This window comes from Staurois parvus, unplaced genomic scaffold, assembly GCF_062004578.1.
Source record: "Staurois parvus isolate SC_StPar_1 unplaced genomic scaffold, SC_StPar_1.0 ptg001927l, whole genome shotgun sequence".
Lineage (NCBI taxonomy): Eukaryota > Metazoa > Chordata > Amphibia > Anura > Ranidae > Staurois > Staurois parvus.
In genome coordinates this window covers 101,635-124,119 of record NW_028319723.1, presented here as the reverse complement: position 1 = coordinate 124,119, position 22,485 = coordinate 101,635, and the positions used below count along the sequence as shown (strand labels likewise).

At 48.1% G+C, this 22,485-nt stretch overlaps 1 protein-coding gene across 1 annotated transcript in view; it reads left to right on the top strand.

Moving 5' to 3' along the window:
* LOC149433252 (SNF2 related chromatin remodeling annealing helicase 1-like) overlaps window positions 1-22,485 on the top strand; it is a gene marked incomplete at its 5' end in the record, with an annotated part of 77,213 nt that overhangs the window by 28,647 nt on the left and 26,081 nt on the right. Inside the window, 4 exons of the mRNA XM_089664510.1 lie at window positions 1,311-1,461; window positions 13,473-13,631; window positions 17,660-17,725; window positions 20,342-20,482. Of these exons, the coding sequence (XP_089520636.1) occupies window positions 1,311-1,461; window positions 13,473-13,631; window positions 17,660-17,725; window positions 20,342-20,482 (517 nt within the window). The remainder of the gene's footprint in view (window positions 1-1,310; window positions 1,462-13,472; window positions 13,632-17,659; window positions 17,726-20,341; window positions 20,483-22,485) is intronic.

The following is a 22,485-nucleotide window of genomic DNA, read 5'->3' as shown; positions in this document are numbered from 1 at the left end:
CACTGACACCAATGATGGGGCACTATTCCTCCCACTGATACCAATGATGGGACACTATTTCTCCCACTGACACCAACGATGGGGCACTATTCCTCCCACTGACACCAATGATGGGACACTATTCCTCCCACTGATACCAATGATAGGACACTATTCCTCCCACTGACACCAATGATGGGGCACTATTCCTCCCATTGACACCAATGATGGGGCACTATTTCTCCCATTGACACCAATGATTGGGCACTATTCCTCCCACTGACACCAATGATGGGGCACTATTCCTCCCATTGACACCAATGATGGGGCACTATTCCTCCCACTGACACCAATGATTGGGCACTATTCCTCCCACTGACACCAATGATGGGGCACTATTCCTCCCACTAACACCAACAAAGGGGGCATAATTCCTGCTACTGACATCAACACCAGTCACTATTCTTCCCACTGACACCAATAATGGGGCACTCTCCTGCGATCCCCGATCCTTACCTTGTCCTGTGATCCCTGATGTCCTCCCGCTGTGTCCTCTGGCCGGCATCCGTCTTCCAGGTTCCGTTCCCTGCAAGCGTCGGTATGCAGGGGGGCGGAGCCGGCGGGAGATTCAAAAAAGTAAAAACATGACATACACACAAAACATTGAAATCAGTTAGGATTCCATTCCTGTATCAAACCATTTCACATACATTTTGTCCCGAGTGCTTTGTCCGGCGCCCTGCCTGCATTTTTACCGCCCTTTCTGCCTGGAAACTGAGAAACCTCCATGGCGTCCAAAAAGCGTCCCTTTAGGTCAAAAGCTTTTAGACCGGCTAGAGAACAGCGATAGTAAATCAGAACCACTTGCAGAATTGAGTGATAATGATTCGTGGGGGAAATTCCTCATCAGACACTGAAAACGATTCTGCGACTTTGCTCAGCGATGTGCGAACTTGGCGCTATATTTCACATTTCAGTGTTTTTGGTTTGATTATATTATTGAATTAAATTTATTATTATTATATTATTATTTTTTATGATTATTTATTAAATTATAATTTATGATTTCGTGTTTCAAGTTTTATCATCCCCGGGATGTTTACTAGACTCTTGTTCAGACAGATTTCAGTGAGTTATTCCTAAGAATTACAGCCTACAATAAAAAACAACAAATTTCCATGGAAAACAATGTAACACTTTGACATTCAAACACATTGATTGGTTAGACCGCCAGGGAGGTTATCCTCTACAAAACATCATTGTGCCTCGTAGACTCTGTCCCATCGTGAAGCCTTCCTCCTCGCTTCTCATCCTCCTCTCTGATCTTGCAGCTTCGCCATTTCCCGGGAAGGCCGCCTGCTGCTGGCTGATGACATGGGCTTGGGGAAGACGATTCAGGCCATCTGCATCGCGGCGTATTACAGGAAGGAGTGGCCGCTGCTGGTCGTGGCTCCATCCTCTGTCAGATTCACCTGGGCCGAGGTAAGGTCTCTCCATCACCACCGCAGCGTGTAAGGGCCGTTCTGGTATTTATCCCCTTGGAACCGGCGCCTCCTGGCCCTTTAAGAGTTTCAGAAGCCGGGAGGCGGGGTGGGGTTTTAGGGTCATGTGACCACCGTGATCCGCTGTCACGACAGTCATGTGATCAGGAAAGGTCCTGATCGAAAGAAGAGATCGGGACCTTTCCGTGAGTACCGGACATGTGTGCTAGGAGCGCTCTCAACACATATGTTTTTCTTAATTGCACGCAAATCTGTGGCCGCTCGGCATCAAGGTCCGGACGCCGGAAGGCCGCACATTTGCATGCGGCCGGCGTGAGGAGGTTAAAGAATATGTAAACCCAACATTTCATATTCCTGATATGTGCCTGTTGTATCATGTACTTGTATGAAAAAGTCTTCTGTTCTCTCTGTATTGCTTCCTTTGTGTGAAATCCCTGGTGTTCCTGCCAGTCCCTCTGTTTTTTTATTAAAAACTGACCACACTAGGCATGAGTCTAACCTGGTCAGTTCTCCAGCTGTGCTAGGACCTCAGCCTGCTCTCCTCCAATGATCAGACTCATCCTGACACACCCCTCTCCCCCCTGCACAGCCATTCACTGGGAAGCGCTGTGCAAACTGTTGGCGTTATATAAATCCTATATAATAATATCAGTGTGCTCCTGTTTCTCCTCCCCCAGTGAAGGAAATGCGTATTTGCTCCCCTGCTGATGTTGAATGTTCGCCCCTCACGAAGGAATGATCAGTCTAAAAATCGAATGTTCGGTGTATTGGAACACTGAGAGACAGAATAGCAACAACAAATTCAGCAGAAATGCGTCTAACAAATGATGACTGATCTGCATGTTCATGAGGGAAATAAGGATTTGATCCCCTTCACAAAACATGACTTAGTACTTGGTGGCAAATCCCTTGTTGGCAATCACAGAGGTCAGACGTTTCCTGTAGTCGGCCCCCAGGTTCGCACACATCTCAGGAGGGATTTTGGCCCACTCCTCTTGGCAGATCCTCTCCAAGTCATTAAGGTTTGGTGGCTGATGTTTGGCAACTTGAACCTTCAGCTCCCTCCACAGATTTTCAATTGGATTAAGGTCTGGAGACTGGCTAGGCCACTCCAGGACCTTAATGTGCTTCTTCTTGAGCCGCTCCTTTGTTGCTTTGGCCATGTGTTTTGGGTCATTGTCATGCTGGAACACCCATCCACCACCCATTTTCAATGCCCTGGCTGAGGGAAGAAGGTTCTCACCCAAGATTTGATGGTACATTGCCCCGTCCATCGTCCCTTTGATGCAGTGCAGTTGTCCTGTCCCCTTAGCAGAGAAACACCCCCAAAGCAGAATGTTTCCACCACCATGTTTCACAGTTGGGATGGTGTTCTTGGGGTCATAGGCAGCATTCCTCCTCCTCCAAACACGGCGAGTTGAGTTGATGCCAAAGAGCTTGATTTTGGTCTCATCTGACCACAACACTTTCCATCAGTCCTCCTCTGCATCATTCAGATGTTCAGTGGCAGACTTCAGACGGGCCTGGACATGTGCTTTCTTGAGCAGAGGGACCTTGCGGGCACTGCAGGATTTCAGTCCTTGTCGGCGTAGTGTGTTACCAATTGTTTTCTTGGTGACTGTGGTCCCAGCTGCCTGGAGATCATTGACAAGATCCTCACGTGTAGTTCTGGGATGATTCCTCACTGTTCTCATGATCATTGACACTCCACGAGGTGAGATCTTGCATGGTGCACCAGACCTAGAGAGACTGACACTTGTTTTGTGTTTCTTCCATTTGTGAATGATTGCACCAACTGTTGTCACCTTCTCACCAAGCTGCTTGGTGATAGTTTGGTAGCCCAGTCCAGCCTTGTGTAGGTCTACCATCTTGTCCCTGACATCCTTGGACAGCTCTTTGGTCTTTGCCATGGTGGAGAGTTTGGAATCTGATGGTTTGATTGCTCCTGTGGACAGGTGTCTTTTATGCAGGTAACAAAATGAGATTAGCAGCACTCCCTTTAAGAGACTGCTTCTAATCTCAGCTTGCTACCTGTATGAAAGACACCTGGGAGCCAGAAATCCTGCTGAATGATAGGGGATCAAATCCTTATTTCCCTCATGAACATGCAGATCAGTCATCATTTGTTAGACGCATTTCTGCTGAATTTGTTGTTGCTATTCTGTCTCTCAGTGTTACAATACACCGAACATTCGATTTTTAGACCGATCATTTCTTTGTGAGGGGCGAACATTCAACATCAGCATTTCCTTCACTACGCATTTCCTTCACTGTATGCAGCTGAGAACTGAGGGTATGTGATCACTTAAAAAGGGGAAAAAAAGGTGTTTTATAATTTTTTTTATATGTATACATAAATGTTTTACTTTTCATTTCTATTTTAAATGGGTTGTTTTTACAAGGTAAGGGGTTGCAATCACTTTAAAACCCCAAATATTTTCTTTAGTGTGGGAGGGTTACAACCTCATTCAGGTTTTTATTTCTGAACAAAACTGCATGACCGCATTCCGATGACGTCAGCTCTATCAAAACGGTATTATTCTGGGCAAAGCACACTGCATCCTCGCCTAACACCGCCCACACTGACGCATTTCACCCTTGCGCGGGCTTAGTCATGGAATATTTCTGTTGCCTCCGTACAAGGAGTGTGGACTCGCTCCCATTCATCCTTCACTTCCAGAAGCTGGAAGTGTGAAGTGGTGATTAGTTTGCCTCCTGTGACTTTTCGATTGCCATCTCCATTGCGGGGATTCATCCTCTCTTGTGTCACGGCGGCCGCTGTCACCGGGGCGGAAAATGACGGCTTATTCAAAATGTTACTGAAACAGGATAAGAGGGGAATCTTCCAAGGGGGGCTGTTCATAGTATTGCAGTACACTAGCACACAGTATACCAAAACTCAGCAAAAGAGGTGCACGTCGCATTTCCAGCAGCCATGCGTTGCTCTGCGTTACAACACAAGGTGCTTTGGAGCTTCAGTCTGACTTTAAGGAGGGGATCCAGTCATTTGTATGTTTAACCACTTCCAGACCGGACACTTTGCCCCTCTTCCAGACCGGACACTTTGCCCCCCTTCCAGACCGGACACTTTGCCCCTCTTCCAGTCCGGACACTTTCCCCCCCTTCCAGTCCGGACACTTTCCCCCCCTTCCAGACCGGACACTTTCCCCCCCTTCCAGACCGGACACTTTGCCCCCCTTCCAGTCCGGACACTTTCACCCCCTTCCAGTCCGGACACTTTGACCCCCTTCCAGTCCGGACACTTTGACCCCCTTCCAGTCCGGACACTTTGACCCCCTTCCAGTCCGGACACTTTCACCCCCTTCCAGTCCGGACACTTTCACCCCCTTCCAGTCCGGACACTTTCACCCCCTTCCAGTCCGGACACTTTCACCCCCTTCCAGACCGGACACTTTCCCCCCCTTCCAGACCGGACACTTTCCCCCCCTTCCAGACCGGACTCTTTTACCCCCTTCCAGTCCGGACACTTTCACCCCCTTCCAGTCCGGACACTTTCCCCCCCCTTCCAGTCCGGACACTTTTACCCCCTTCCAGTCCGGACACTTTCCCCCCCTTCCAGTCCGGACACTTTCCCCCCCTTCCAGTCCGGACACTTTCCCCCCCTTCCAGTCCGGACACTTTCCCCCCCTTCCAGTCCGGACACTTTCCCCCCCTTCCAGTCCGGACACTTTCCCCCCCTTCCAGTCCGGACACTTTCCCCCCCCTTCCAGTCCGGACACTTTCCCCCCCTTCCAGTCCGGACACTTTCCCCCCCTTCCAGTCCGGACACTTTCCCCCCTTCCAGTCCGGACACTTTCCCCCCCTTCCAGTCCGGACACTTTCCCCCCCTTCCAGTCCGGACACTTTCCCCCCCTTCCAGTCTGGACACTTTCCCCCCCTTCCAGTCCGGACACTTTCACCCCCCCCCCTTCCAGTCCGGACACTTCCCCCCCCCCCCCCTTCCAGTCCGGACACTTCCCCCCCCCCCCCTTCCAGTCCGGACACTTCCCCCCCCCCCCCCTTCCAGTCCGGACACTTTCCCCCCCTTCCAGTCCGGACACTTTCCCCCCCTTCCAGTCCGGACACTTTCCCCCCCTTCCAGTCTGGACACTTTCCCCCCCTTCCAGTCTGGACACTTTCCCCCCCTTCCAGTCTGGACACTTTCCCCCCCTTCCAGTCTGGACACTTTCCCCCCCTTCCAGTCTGGACACTTTCCCCCCCTTCCAGTCTGGACACTTTTACCCCCTTCCAGTCTGGACACTTTCAGTATTTATTCACCACTGGGATTTTTATTTTTTTTGCTATGTAAATGAAAAAGTCCAAAAATTTTGAAAAAAAAGTGTTTTTTTAATAAAATTTTGCAAATAAATAATATTTCATCATAAATATTAGCCAAAATTTATTCTGTTATCTTTTTAGTAAAAACAAAAATCCAAATTAGTTTATAACCAAAAATTATAATTTTTAAACTTTTTTTTTACATTTTTATTTTATTTTTTTATATTATTATTTTTTATTTATTTTTATTTTTTTTACATACTGTCACCCTAGCAGTACAGTGTCACCATGGTGACACTGTACTACTTGTGGGGGGTGATGAAGTTTTTTTTTTTTTTTTTTTTTACACATTGCTTTTACACCCATATAGGATGTAAAAGCAATCATTTCTCTTTCTCTCTGTGTGCATTCTTGCACTCCTTGAGAAGTACTGAGTGAGCTGTGATTGGTCACAGCTTGTCACATGGTACAAGCCTGTTGTGAATAGCATTGTACCATGTGACCTCTGTGATCATTCACAGATTTCACATGTAGTAAGCAATGATGTCAGAAGTGACATGTTGCTTACTACTTTGCATGTGATCACTGATTGGCCAATCAGTGATCACATGATCAGGACCTCGTACAGAGGTCCCGTCCGACGATCGGTGTTTCACTGTGTCCGGAGGACACAGCGGGCACCAGATCGTGGTGATGCGCGCTCCCAGGGAGCGCGCACAAGCAGGGTGCGGGGAGGCCGACTCTGCGCTGCCACCGTCCGGCCGTTTATATGCAACGGCCGGTCGGGAAGTGGTTAATAAAAGTCAGTAGCTACAAAAATTGCTGACGTTTAATAGACAGACACTCGCCTGTCCAGGCATCCAGCGCTCACCCCAGCCGGTCCTTCCCTCTGTCTTCTGTCCCCGGCATCTCAACTGTGGGCACCTGGCTGGGACGGCTTGTGTCTTCACAGCGGGGGGGGGGGGGGCACCGCGCATGCGTGAGCCATGCTGCGCTTTGTGAATGGTCCTGCAGTCTTCTGGGACCTGTGACGAGTCCCAAAAGACTGTGGGGGTGGGGGTGAACTTATTTATTATTTATTTATTTATTACAGGTAGTTATATAGCGCAGTCAATTTACGCAGCACTTTACATATATGTTCCATAGTTAGTCTGGCTGAAAAAAGACAAAAGTCCATCCAGTTCAACCATTAAAAAAAAAGTTATAATCCTTCACCCACAGCTGATCCAGAGGAAGGCAAAAACCCAGCAAAGCACGATCCAATTTGCTCCTGCAGGGACAAAATTCCTTCTTGATCCTCCGAGAAGCAATCGGATATTCCCTGGATCAGCTTTCCCTATAAATATTATATCCAGTTATATTCTGTGTATCTAAGAAAGAATCCAGGACTTTCCTACAGCAATCCACTGAGCTGGTCACAACCAACTCTTGAGGGAGTCTACATTCACATCAATCCCTAACCCTCAAGGAGCGTACAATCTAAGGTCCCTAACTCACATTCATACATACACATACTAGGGACAATTTAGACAGGAGCCAATTCACCTACCAGCATGTCTTTGGAGTGTGGGAGGAAACTGGAGTACCTGGAGGAAACCCACGCAGGCACAGGGAGAACATGCAAACTCTAGGCAGGTGGTGCCGTGGTTGGGATTCAAACCTTCAACCCGAGTACTGCCAGGCGGATGTGCTAATCATTGGGTCACTGTGCTGCCCACAGTGGAATTTCCATTTGGATCACTAAGGCAGTCCAAGCAGAAGTGGGAGCGGTTACCTGTCAAAACCAGGTACCTGCTCCCCCTCTCCTCCCCCCCTCAAAAAAAGTGTCATTTTGTAGAGAGGAGGGGGGGGGGGAGACCTTACGCCTCATGTACGTGTGAACTCACCTAGACGTTCAACTCTCCTGGCAGCAGAAAAACGCTAAACGCGGCAAAAATGCATGTAAACGCGGTACCACGTTTAGCGCTTGGGCGTTTATTAATTTGGTCGGCCAGAGTATTTTGCATTGACATACGATAAACACCCAAGCGCTAAACACAGCTAGCGTTTAGACTTGTTTTGCCGCATTTACACGCGTTTTTTGGCCAAAACGTTCCTCTCCTGAACGCAATTATTCTGCGTTCAGAAGAGGAATGTTTAACTGCCCCTAAACTCTGGTACATGGACGCATAGGCTTTTATTGAGTTCAGTTCAGGGGCTGTGGCAAAAAAAAACGCCAAAAGCTCCTAAACTCACGGAGCAGCAGTGTGCATGAGGGTTTAGAGCTGAACTACCCCTCTTGGGTGGCGCTTCGCTTTAAGTGCAGCTAAATAGGAGTAACTCTGTTTTTATCTTTTAGGGTTTATTTACTAAAACAAAAAGTACTAAAAAGCTGGTACATCTCTGCATAGAAACCAATCAGCTTCCAGGTTTTATTTTCAAAGCTTAACTGCACAATCTAAAGTGAGAAGCTGATTGGCTGCCGTGCACAGCTGCACCAGATTCTGAGTGCTCTAGTTTTAACAAATCTACCCCTCTGTGTCCATGTGGAAAATTAATCTAATGGTATTTTTTTTTTAATTATCAATCGGCTACAACACTTGCAGGGTTCTAATGAGGAAAGCGTCGGGGTCTGCATCCCTTTAGACTCGATTTCCCTTTGGAAGTATCTCAGCAAAAATTATTTTTTATTTGCTGTAGGGGATTCCCAAAATCTGACTCCCCCCTCCCTTTCCTGACCTTCTGGGCTGCATGCTCAGATAAGGGTCCGGTATGGATTTTGGGGGGGACCCCCACGCCCAAAGGGATTGGTATGGATAGGAGGAGGGACCCCACGCCGTTTTTTTATTTATTATGGTGCGGCTTTTAAATGTAATTACCGCTTCTTCTTTTTTTTTTCTTCACTATAGCTCAGAAATTCAGCTGTCACTTTCCCCCCCAGCTAAAAGAAAGTTTTCTTTTAGTTTATTTCCCAGAAACAATGTTTCCTTTTAGTTTCTTAACCCCCTGACGGTATTCCTGAGTGTAGCTCGGGGTAAAGTTTCAGCACCACAAGCGGTAACCCCGAGCTACACTCAGGAATACACTGCAGCGTTGCTCCGGGATCTCTTCTTCACTTACCTTGTCCTGCGCTCCCGCGATGTCCCCCCTGCAGTGTCCCCGGCGATGTAATCCGGCCGATGCCGGCATCTGTCTTCCGGGTTTCGTTCCCTGCGACGTCGGGACGTACGGGGGACGGAACTGGCGGGAAATTTGAAAATGACAAAAAGTGACATTCACTAAATACACTAAAATCACATAGTATAACATTCCTGTATCAAACCATTTCACATACATTTTGTCCCGAGTGCTTTGTCCGGCGCCCTGCCTGCATTTTTACTGTTCTTTCTGCCTGGAAACTGAGAAACGTCCATGGCGTCCAAAAAGCGTCCCTTTAGGTCAAAAGCGGTTTTAGACCGGCTAGAGAACAGCGATAGTAAATCAGAACCACTTGCAGAATTGAGTGATAATGATTCGTGGGGGAAATTCCTCATCAGACACTGAAAACGATTCTGCGACTTTGCTCAGCGATGTGCGAACTTGGCGCTCTATTTCACATTTCAGTGTTTTTGGTTTGATTATATTATTGAATTAAATTTATTATTATATTATTATTTTTTATGATTATTTATTATATTATAATTTATGATTTCGTGTTTCAAGTTTTATCCTCCCCGGGATGTTTACTAGACTCTTGTTCGGACAGATTTCAGCGAGTTATTCCTAAAAATTACAGGCCTACAATAAAAAAAAAAATACATATTTCCATGCAAAAAAATGTACCGCTTTGAGCACAGAAATACTGACATAATCAGATCACTAGGGAGGTTAAAAGAAACAAAGTTAGCTCCGGGGAAAGTGACCGGTCATTCTGTGAGCTATAATGAAGAAAAAAAAACGGCAATTGCATTTAAAAATCGGTACCGATGTACACTTCGTAGTGCAAAAAAATTTTTTTTTAAAAATTAGTAAACCGAGGCATTATTTTGAATGGATTTTCATTTGTAAACTGAAAATGATGTTAACCGAGGCGTTTTTAAACCGAGGTCTTACATTATATATGTGGTGTTGAATCTCCCTCTAGTGGCCATCCGGATGTCAGACAAGTATAATTAGCAGCCTATCGGTGTTCTGCTGGAGGCCGGTAGACCCTTATTAAACCAGTCTTCATGTACATGTCTCATTTCCATTCCAATCCCCAGAAATAAGTGGGTCATTCCAGGATAATGGCAGGAGCTATGCAAATCATTTCTTTAGGGCCATCCAGAAGGGCTGGTGTGTATTTCAGATACAGCCTAATAATGGGCTCTGTAAGTCATTGTACAGGAAGCAGAACCCACGTATCTAATGAGCAAACATGTCTGCCCTATTTACATATATTATTAAATATTATAACAATGAAAGGAGTGTTTCTTCACATTTAAAGAGAATCCGTCACCAGTGTAAAAATATTGCAGGAAAAGCACACAGAAAACAAGTATTTTAAATGCTTACCTGCAGTTTCTTTCCTTTCCGTAAACAATTTTTAATTCACTTGCAATGTACCTCTGGCTAGAAAATTAGGCTTCCTCAAGAAGAATCAATTCCCTTGCACAGCCCTGCTTGTACGTCATAGACCTCTCCACTTCCGGTAGCTGTACGTGTTGGCCCAGCTCCTCCACCCGTCCCCCCTAGTGATGGGGTATACTATAGAGCAGGGGTCTGCAAACCCATATCGTATATTTTACACACATTCGTGGGCCAATAAAAATCAGTTATTCATAAATCCACAAGAAGCGGAATAGAATTTGAGAGGCAGTACAGTTGGTCCCCATCAGAGTCTCCCCATAAATCTTTGTCCCTGTCAGTCTCTCCGCACATTTGTGTCCCCATCGCTCATCAGAGTCTCTTACAAGTAGGTGTCTATATCAGAGCACCCCCCCCGAACTTGTGTTCCCATGAAAGCCCCAAGCACATGTCCCCATCAGGGTGCCCCCACATGTGTCCCTTTCAGAGCCCACACACAAATGTATCCAGCACAACCCCAACACTTGTGTCCCCATCAGATTCCCCATACTTGTGTTCCCATCAGGGCTCCCCCACAGGTGTCTCCATCAGGGCTCCCCCACAGGTGTTCCCATCAGGGCCTCCCTACACGTGTCCCCATCAGGGCTCCCCCACACGTGTCCCCATCAGAGCCATCACACGTGTCCCCATCAGAGCCACCACACATGTCTCCATCATAGTCCCAACACGTGTTCCCATCAGGGCTCCCCCACAGGTGTCCCCGTCAGGTACCCCAACACTTGTGTCCCCATCAGATTCCCCATACTTGTGTCCCCATCAGGGCTCCCCCACAGGTTTCCCCATCAGGGCTCCCCCACAGGTGTCCCCATCAGGGCTCCTCCACAGGTGTCCCCATCAGGGCTCCCCCACAGGTGTCCCCATCAGGGCTCCTCCACAGGTGTCCCCATCAGGGCTCCTCCACAGGTGTCCCCATCAGGGCTCCTCCACAGGTGTCCCCATCAGGGCTCCCCCACAGGTGTTCCCATCAGTGCTCCCCCACAGGTGTCCCGATCAGGGCTCCCCCACAGGTGTGTCCCGATCAGGGCTCCCCCACAGGTGTGTCCCGATCAGGGCTCCCCCACAGGTGTGTCCCCATCAGGGCTCCCCCACAGGTGTGTCCCCATCAGGGCTCCCCCACAGGTGTGTCCCCATCAGGGCTCCCCCACCCGTGTCCCCATCAGAGCCACCACACATGTCTCCATCATAGTCCCAACACGTGTCCCCATCAGGGCTCCCCCACAGGTGTTCCCATCAGGGCTCCCCCACAGGTGTTCCCATCAGGGCTCCCCCAGAAGTGTGTCCCCATCAGAGCTCCCACACAAATCTCTCCATCATAGCCCCAATACGTGTCCCCAATAGGGCTCCCCCACAGGTGTCCCCATCAGAGCCCCCCAAAAATGTGTCCGCATCAGAGCTCCTCCCCCCTCCCATGCCCATTTTTTGCCTATCAGTCTCCCTGCATATATGTGTCCACCTCTTATTTCCCTTTGACATCAGTGTCCCTGACCTGTGCAGTGTGCCTTTAACGGTGATTAGACTGGCTGTTCTTCCCTGCTCCCACCCAGCTTATACACAGACATGTTGTATGCACATATGTAAATGGCGGGGTGGAAGTTGGGTGTTGGAGCAGGCCTGCAATGAAATAATTTAATTGGTTGTTAGGACGCCGGCAGCTCTAGCAACGAACAACACAGCGAAGAGCCGAGAGGGGCAGGCTTTATGGCAGTGGTTCTCAACCTTCCTAATGCCGCGACCCTTTATTAAAGTTCCTCATGTTGTGGTGACCCCCAACCATAACATTATTTACCCAGTAATTATAATTCATGAGTGTCGTTTTACCTCCAATACTGCTGCTTTCAACACAGTAGCTGCTTTTAACACAGTAGCTTCTTTCTACACAGTAGCTGCTTTCAACACAGTAGCTGCTTTTAACAGAGTAGCTTCTTTCTACACAGTAGCTGCTTTCTACACAGTAGCTGCTTTTAACAGAGTAGCTGCTTTCTACACAGTAGCTGCTTTCTACACAGTAGCTGCTTTCTACACAGTAGCTGCTTTCTACACAGCAGCTGCTTTCTACACAGCAGCTGCTTTCTACACAGCAGCTGCTTTCTACACAGTAGCTGCTTTCTACACAGTAGCTGCTTTCTACACAGCAGCTGCTTTCAACATAGAAGCTGCTTTTAACAGAGTAGCTGCTTTCTACACAGTAGCTGCTTTCTACACAGTAGCTGCTTTCTACACAGTAGCTGCTTTCTACACAGTAGCTGCTTTCTACACAGTAGCTGCTTTCTACACAGTAGCTGCTTTCAACATAGAAGCTGCTTTTAACAGAGTAGCTGCTTTCTACACAGCAGCTGCTTTTTACACAGAAGCTTCTCCTTGCACATCGGAAATATGTGTTTTCCGATGGTCTTAGGCGACCCCTGTGAAAGGGTTGCTCGACCCCCAAAGGGCTCTCGATCCACAGGTTGAGAACCGCTGCTTTATAGGGTTGTGGGACTTAGGCTACATACAGGCACAGGGTGAGTATGCAGCGCAGGTCCCCTAATCTGACAAAGCTTGAACAGAGACTGTCTCTGCATTGAGTCTGAAGACCGGAAAAAATGGCCTTGTGTGCCGTACTTTGGAGACCCCTGCTACAAAGTGTCACTTAAGTGACAGTTCTAAATCTGTGGCAGTTGCTGACATCACATCCAGGATGGCGGTGTCCAGCAACACTTTTGGGGCTTTTAGATGTCTACACAAGGGAAGGTTTTCCAGGTAAATAAAATGAATAAAATACATTAAATGCTCATATAATCGTATGAGATGCTTGTTTAGAAAAAGAATAGTCTGGTGATAGCGTATCGGTGATCTGCACCCACACAGATGTCACATTGGGACACAGCGGCTTTATCATGTCCCAATAGACATCTGTGGGAGTGCCGGCACAGGGAAGTACGCAACACCTTGCATCCTCATGCCAATAAATCACGGACCTACACAGGCCATGCAAGTCATCGCCCCATGTGAACGAGGCCCGACTTGATGCGATTGATGAAGTTGCCCTCAGCCGACGGTTTTCCATCATTCGTTGCTCATTGCAGACCCTCTGCTTCATTGATGTTACATTGTGGTTTGTGTTCTAATAGATCTCATCTGTATGTTTAGGCTTTCCACAGGTGGCTGCCGTCTGTCAGACCTGATAGCATCAATGTCATCGTGACTGGGCGGGACAGCCAATCAGCAAGCCTCGTCAATATTGTCAGCTATGACCTTCTCGGGAAGATGGACAAACACATCACTGCTAACTTCAAAGTCATTATTATCGTAAGTGTGTCAAGTGAAGAGGCGGAGCCAATAGTTTGATTGGCAGGATCTGGTACTGGTGGGAAGCTGTTTTCGGGGAACGCAACCCCTGCATGCCTGTCTCTGTTGTTTAGACTGGAATTTGGTGAACTACTTAAAGGTGAACTCCAGGCAGTTATAAAAGACACAAATTAAAGTGTTACTAAACCCTGGACCCTGCTGTCACTATATCCGCTCTCCCCAGACACCACATTCACTATATCCGCTCTCCCCAGATACCACATTCACTATATCCGCTCTCCACGGACCCCGCATTCACTATATCCGCTCTCCCCGGACCCTGCATTCACTATATCCGCTCTCCCCGGACCCCGCATTCACTATATCCACTCTCCCCGGATCCCGCATTCACTATATCCGCTCTCCCCGGACCCTGCATTCACTATATCCGCTCTCCCCGGACCCTGCATTCACTATATCCACTCTCCCCGGACCCTGCATTCACTATATCCGCTCTCCCCAGACACCACATTCACTATATCCGCTCCCCTTACACCTGCATTCACTATATCTGCTTTCCCCACACCCTGCATTCACTATATCTGGTCTCCCCCGACCCTGCATTCACTGTATCCGCTCTCCCCGGACCCTGCATTCACTATATCTGGTCTCCCCGGACCCTGCATTCACTATATCTGGTCTCCCCGGACCCTGCATTCACTATATCCGGTCTCCCCGGACCATACATTCACTATATCCGGTCTCCCCAGACCCTGCATTCACTATATCCGCTCTCCCCGGACCCTGCATTCACTATATCTGGTCTCCATGGACCCTGCATTCACTATATCTGGTCTCCCCGGACCCTGCATTCACTATATCCGGTCTCCCCGGACTCTGCATTCACTATATCCGCTCTCCCCGGACCCTGCATTCACTATATCAGCTCTCCCTGGACCCTGCATTCACTATATCAGCTCTCCCCGGACCCTGCATTCACTATATCCCTCTCCCCGGACCCTGCATTCACTATATCCACTCTCCCCACACCCTGCATTCACTATATCTGCTTTCCCCACACCCTGCATTCACTATATCTGGTCTCCCCGGACCCTGCATTCACTATATCCGCTCTCCCCGGACCCTGCATTCACTATATCTGGTCTCCCCGGACCCTACATTCACTATATCCGCTCTCCCCGGACCCCGCATTCACTATATCTGGTCTCCCCGGACCCTGCATTCACTATATCCGCTCTCCCCGAACCCTGCATTCACTATATCCGCTGTCCCCGGAACCTGCATTCACTATATCTGGTCTCCCCCGGACCCTGCATTCACTATATCTGGTCTCCCCCGGACCCTGCATTCACTATATCCGGTCTCCCACAGTACACACAACATGAAATGCAATTATTTTAGTAAATATAAACTGCTAAATACCTTTTTCTCTTCAGCAGTATATAGCAGTCTTGTGACTTCTATAAGTGTCCAGCAGAGCACTGGTTAGAGCTGGTAGGAGGTGTTTTAATCCTCTCCTGATTGTCCTATGAGGCTGCATAACCCCTGACCCTTTGTCTGGACAGCGCTGATTGGCCCTCTGGTTTTTTTTTATCTTTTAATTAATATCTTTATTACATTTTATTTCAATACATGAAAGATCGGTATGCAATTTATCAAAATATGAACAGTCCGACTAAACATATTTAACCCCCATTCCATCCCCCTTATCCCTCCCTACCCAGTAAGTTTCCCCTGTCCAGATAGTTCTTTCCATTTCTTTTTTATCCTGCCTACTGATCACAGTCCAAGCCCTATACCAGAGACTGTTTACAATCAGCCGTGGAATATTTGACGCTTGTTTACCTTCATCTATATGTGAGTTGCTAATTCTAATAAATGGAGGTGTTTTCAAAGTGGAGTTCCACTCACGCTGTCAAAAAATAAAAGTCAGCAGCTACAAAAACTGTAGCTGCTGACTTTTAAAAATCAGCCACTTACCTGTCCCTCGGTCCCGTGGTGTGTCCCCCGCAGCCCGTTTCACCGGCCGTCCTGTATTCCAGGAGGCCGGCATCTTCAGTGTGGGCACCCGGCTGTGACAGCTTGCGGCTTCACACCCAGGTACCCACTGCGCATGCGCGAGTAGCGCTGCGCTTCATGAATGGTCTTGTAGTCTTCTGGGACCTGTCATGTATCCCAAAAGACTACAGGGAGGAAGGGAGGACACCTTCCGCTTCCGATCGCCTAGGCCAGGGGTAGGCAACCTGCGACTCTCTAGCTGTTTTGGAACTACATTTCCCATGAGGCATTGCAACATTACAAAACCGACAGTTACAGCTATGACTTGCAGAGGCATGATGGAACTTGTAGTCCTGCAACAGCTGGAGAGCCGTAGGTTGCCTACCCCTGACCTAGGCGATTGGACCGGAAGTGGGAGCGGGTACCTGTCAAATTCGTGTACCCGCTCCCCCCCCCCCCCGCCTCCCAAAGGTGCCAATCCTTAATGGGGAGCGGGGGAGCAGTCCTTAAAGCAGAACTTCCCCTTTAGGGTGAAGCTCCGCTTTAATGCTGCACTTAGTCTGGCACCCCCCCTGTTTTTTCAGAGACCACAGTGAGAGCCATTGGCTCCCACTACTGTCAATCACAGCCAGTGAAGAGGGAGCGAGTGACGGGAGCGAGCACACAGAGCGGGGCTCGGGAGCGAGCACAGTTGAGTGCCCCCATAGCAAACGGCTTGCTATGGAGGCACTTGGCAGAGCGGAGGAGCGAGGAGTGCAGGTCGGGAAGAGGAGGATGCTGGTATTGCAGGTAAGTATGTTATTTAAAAAATAATGGGTTTGCAATCACTTTCAGGGTAAACTCCATGTAGATATAAAAGGTACAAATGAATGCTGTGCTGTATTCACTAATACATTATCAGTTCATTACTTTATTCTACCAGTGTATGCGACTGAATCTGAGCCTGTATCAGCCCTCTGCAGTCCCTTGTACAGCAGAACTCAGACTGGGGAGAGAATCAGTAAAAAGAGCCAATCAGGTGTGCTGAAGTGCTCATATGCTAACAAGGGACATGGCAAAATGAGTAGAAAGCCAAACGACAGAGGTGAGCGTATCAATCGTTTCTTTCTTGCTTCTCCTTCACTGTCCAATCACAGACTAGGGCAGGAACTAATCAAATCAGGCCTCCTGCCCTGTCAAACAGGACTGTGCTGTGTGACAGAGCTGTGTAAAACTCAAACTGGATGAACAGAAATATAAATCAGAAGGTAAAACAGCTTCCATATATGCAGTTCATCTGGGTATTTAGCTGTCTGCCTGGAGTTCAGTTTTAACTTAAGCCGGCCATAGATGGAGCAATTTTCTTTCTTGCAAACAGGAAAGTGTTGATGGTGGAACCCTCCCACGGATCCATTGTGTTCTTCCAGTGGAGGGAACCATCCCCGCCAGGAGAACACAGCGATTACTGCTAGCCGCTAGTGATAATTTCATGTAAAATCCGACAGGCTGGATGTATCCAAGTTGATCGATCAGTTTGGATACATTCAGCCTGCTCATACATTGTTCGAATCTCAGCCACTCCCTGCTGAACCGGCCGAGATTTGAACCATCTATGGCCTGCTGTACCTGGAGAAAATACCGCTGAATACTCCTTTCAGTGCTGGTCCTATAATAAAAAGCGCAGATACTGGATTGGTTACATGCAGGGGCGGACTGACAACTCATGGGGCCCCCGGGCAATAGGGGATCATGGGGCCCCTGTGTCCTTGCCCAAACTCAAAAAAGCCTATGAAAAAGGTACCAGGGGCATCTCATGGGGCCCCCTACTGACCCCGGGCCCTCGGGCAGTGCCCGAGTTTCCAAATGGTCAGTCCGCCCCTGGTTACATGGTCTCGCCTGAATAGCGATCCATGTTTGGCCTGGCTGTTGAAATGACATAGAGCCCCTAGAGATGTGACCAGCAGGAGCTGGAGATTTGTTTGTAATGGAAACATATTCAGATCTGTGAATGAACACACTAATGGTGGATCTTCTCTTTGCTTTGTCACAAGGATGAATCCCATTTCCTGAAGAACGTGAAGACAGCGCGGTGTAAGTCCGCAATGCCTCTGCTCAAGGTACAACATCACCTTCACACACAAAGGTTTTTGGAAACTGAATGGGGAAGATTTACTAAAACTAGTGCACTCAGAATCTGGTGCAGCTGAGCAGAGCATGGCAGCCAATCAGCTTCTCACTTCACCTTGTTCAATAAGGCCTCTTTCACACTTCCGTTCCGTATGTCCGTTTTTCATCTGTCCGTTAACGGATGAAAAACAGACGCCCATGTATTTCTGTGGACTTGCAGATGTAAACGGATGAACATCTTTTTACATCCGTTAATGTCTGCATCCGTTTACATCCGTTTTTTTTTTAATGGAAGAAATCCCTATTTTTCTTCCGCAAAATAACCTGGAACGGACGAAAAACAGATGTCAGTGGATGTAAATGAACCAAAAACAGATGAAGGCGGATTTAACCACTTCCCGTCCAGCCCTTGTATATAAATGGCCAGACGGTGGCAGTGCAGGGTCGGGTGGCCGTTTATAAACGGCCTCCCCCCCCCCCTTTTTGCGCTGTCCCTGGGAGCGCGCAGCACCGCGATCTGGTGCCCACTGTGTCCTGTGGTTTAACCACCTCCCGTCCGGCCGTTGTATATAAATGGCTGGATGGTGGCAGTGCAGAGTCGGGTGGCCGTTTATAAACGGCCTCCCCATACCCTGCTTGTGCGCGCTCCCTGGGAGCGCGCAGCACCGCGATCCGGTGCCCGCTGTGTCCTCCAAACAGTGGAACACCGATCGTCAGACGGGACCTCTGTACCAATTGGCCAATCAGTGATCACATGCAGAGTAGTAAGCAAGATGTCACTTGTGACACCATTGCTTACTACGTGTGAAATCTGTGAATGATCACAGAGGTCACATGGTACAGGGCTATTCACAACAGCCTTGTACCATGTGACAAGCTGTGACCAATCACAGCTCACACAGTAGTTCTCAATGGCTGCAAGAATGCAGCCAGAGAGAAGGAGAAATGATTGCTTTTACAGCCTTTATGGTGACACTGTACTGATAGGGTGACAGTATGTACAAAAAAACCCCGTAAATAATAAAAATTTAAAAAAAAGTTTAAAAACTATAATTTTTGGTTATAAACTAATTTGGGTTATTTTTTTTTTTTTACTAAAAAGATAACAGAATACATTTTGGCCAAGATTTATGATGAAATATTATTTATTTGCAAAATTTTATAAGAAAAACACTTTTCAAAATTTTGGGATATTTTAATTTACATAGCAGAAAAATAAAAATCCCAGCGGTGAATAAATACCACCAAAATAAAGCTTTATCTGTCTCAAAAAAATGCTAAAAAATTCATATGGGTACAGTGTTGCATGACCGCGCAATTGTCACTCAAAGTGCGACAGCGCTGAAAGCTGAAAAGTGGCCTGGACAGGAAGGGGGTGAAAGTGTCCGGACTGGAAGGGGGGGAAGTGTCCGGACTTGGAAGGGGGTGAAAGAGTCCGGACTGGAAGGGGGGGAAAGTGTCCGGACTGGAAGGGGGGGAAGTGTCCGGACTGGAAGGGGGTGAAAGAGTCTGGACTGGAAGGGGGGGAAAGTGTCCGGACTGGAAGGGGGGGAAAGTGTCCGGACTGGAAGGGGGTGAAAGAGTCCGGACTGGAAGGGGGGGAAAGTGTCCGGACTGGAAGGGGGCGAAAGTGTCCGGACTGGAAGGGGGTGAAAGCGTCCGGACTGGAAGGGGGTGAAAGCGTCCGGACTGGAAGGGGGGGAAAGCGTCCGGACTGGAAGGGGGGGAAAGCGTCCGGACTGGAAGGGGGGGAAAGCGTCCGGACTGGAAGGGGGGGAAAGCGTCCGGACTGGAAGGGGGGGAAAGCGTCCGGACTGGAAGGGGGGGAAAACGTCTGGACTGGAAGGGGGGGAAAGCGTCCGGACTGGAAGGGGGGGAAAACGTCTGGACTGGAAGGGGGGGAAAGCGTCCGGACTGGAAGGGGGGGAAAGCGTCTGGACTGGAAGGGGGTGAAAGCGTCCGGACTGGAAGGGGGTGAAAGCGTCCGAACTGGAAGGGGGGGAAAGCGTCCGGACTGGAAGGGGGGGAAAGCGTCCGGACTGGAAGGGGGGGAAAGCGTCCGGACTGGAAGGGGGGGAAAGCGTCCGGACTGGAAGGGGGGGAAAGCGTCCGGACTGGAAGGGGGGGAAAGCGTCCGGACTGGAAGGGGGGGAAAGCGTCCGGACTGGAAGGAGGGGAAAGCGTCCGGACTGGAAGGGGGGGAAAGCGTCCGGACTGGAAGGGGGGGAAAGCGTCCGGACTGGAAGGGGGGGAAAGCGTCTGGACTGGAAGGGGGGGAAAGCGTCCGGACTGGAAGGGGGGGAAAGCGTCTGGACTGGAAGGGGGGGAAAGCGTCCGGACTGGAAGTGGTTAAAATGAGTGGGGATTAATGATCCAATCCCCACTCATGAACATGCAGATCAGTCATCATTTGTTAGACATTCATTTCTGCTGAATTTGTTGTTGTATTCTGTCTCTGTGTTACAATACACCGAACATTCGATTTGTAGACCGATCATTTCTTTGTGAGGGGCAAACATTCAAAATCAGCAGGGGAGAAAATACGCATTTCCTTCACTGTATTGGACCATTGCTGCATTTTATATATTATTTTGTTTTGTCTGCAGAGTGCAAAGAGAGTCATCCTGTTGTCTGGCACTCCCGCCATGTCCAGACCTGCAGAACTGTACACACAGATCGCAGCTGTCAGACCCAACTTCTTTCCGCGCTTCCATGACTTTGGTCTTCGCTATTGTGATGCCAAACAGGTGAGTAGTAATGTACGAAAAGTCAGGCGCAAGTGGTGAGCGCTAGAGTTGGAGCCGCTTGCACTTAGAGGGAAGTGCCAAACCCAAAGTCTAAATATGTCAAACTGTATATCAAAATTATAAATGTGAATGTGTAATAACTAAAGTCAATAAATAAATATTAACCACTTGCCGCCCAGCCACCGCATATAAACGGCGGCAGGGTGGCGCTCGTAGGCAAAAGCATGTTTTAAAACGGCTGCCTTCAAAACAGGTAGGGGGCGTGTGCGCACCCTACCTGTCCCGCGGGTGTCAGCAGCGGGTCTCCGGCGCCGGGTCACGGCCGTTTTTTACCGGCTGTTTTCCCGCGATGAGCGGTGATCACTGACACAGCAGGGCTGCATTGTTTACACACAGCCCTGCTCTATGACAGTTCGCCAACAAGCTGCAGAGGGAGAGAACAGTTTCTCTCTCTTGATCAGCTCCCCCCTCCCTCCCCCCCCCCTCAAGTACACACCCCCGCCCCCTAGTAAAACACTCCCCTTACACAACAAATTCTAAAAATGTTAACCCCTTCCTCCTCAGTGACATTAGTACAGTTTCAGTGGTTTTTTTTCAGTGATCACTGTATTGGTGTCACTGGGGATGTCAGTGACCCCAAGTCAGTTCCCCCCAGTGTCAAAATGTCCGCCGCAGTCCCGCCATAAGTCGCTGATTGCCGCCATATGTTGCTGATCGGCGCCATTATTAGTATAAATAAAAATTAAAAATCCCAGTATCTTTCCCGCCATCTGTAAACGCTATAACTTTCACGTAAACCCATTAATTTACACGTATTGGGGTTTTTTTTTAGCAAAGACATGTCACAGAATGCATTTTGGCAGAAATTTATGACTAAATTTGATTTTTGCATTTTTTTTTACTGGACATGTTTTATAGCAAAAAGTCCAAAATATTGTTTTTTTTCCCTCAAAATAGTCAGCCTTTTTTTTTATAGCGCAAAAAATAAAAACCGCACAGGCGATCAAATACCACCGAAAGAAATTTGTGGGGAAGAAAAAGATGTAAATTTCATTTATGTACCGTATTGCATGACTGCGCAATTGTCCGTTAAACTAGCGCAGCGCTGTATAGCAGAAAAATGGCGTAAATTGCAGTATTTATACCATAGTTTGTAGACGCTATAACTTCCACACAAAGCAATCAATATACACTTATTGGGATTTTTTTTACCAAAAACATGGAGCAGAATACATTTTGGCCTAAATTTATAACCAACTTTGCGTTTACTATATATTTTTTATAGCTGAAAGTAAATAATATTGTTTTTTTTCAAAATTTTTGGCCTTTTTTTGTTTATAGCGTGAAAAATAAAAAGCGCACAGGTGATCAAATTACATTGAAAGAAAGCTCTATTTGTGTGGAAATAAAGGACATAAATTTGGTTTGGGTGCAGCATTGCATGACTGCGCAATTATCAGTTGAATTAGTGCAGCGCCGAGTAGCAAAAAGAGGCGTGGTCATTAAGGGGGGTAAATCCTCTGGAGGTCAAGGGGTTAATACATAAAAAGTGCTCTTTAAAGTGCCAAGTGCAGTAATCTAACAAAAGTCTTATTAAAAATCTCTCCAGTGAAACAATTCCAGACAGTGCTAGATCCCATAAAAAGGCTCCTCTCCTGTGCAAGGTCCTCCAACATCGTGCACCCAAAAGAAGGCCGCTTGATTAATAGCCTATAATTCAACCAATAGGGAACCTCCGTTTCTCACTCCTCAAAGCCGCTATCGATACAACCAGGAGCCTAGAAGAAAACACTTGTGTTATATGCAGGTGTAGGTCCATACATGAAGTGGCGGTTTAACAGAGTTTTAACATGTGCTCTGCTGAACACTGATAGAAGTCACAAGACTGCTCTAACTGCTGATGACAAAAGGTATTTAGCAGTTTATATTTCCTAAAATAATTGCATTTCGGTGTTGTGTGTACTGTGGGAGACCGGATATAGTGAATGCAGGGTCCGGGGAGA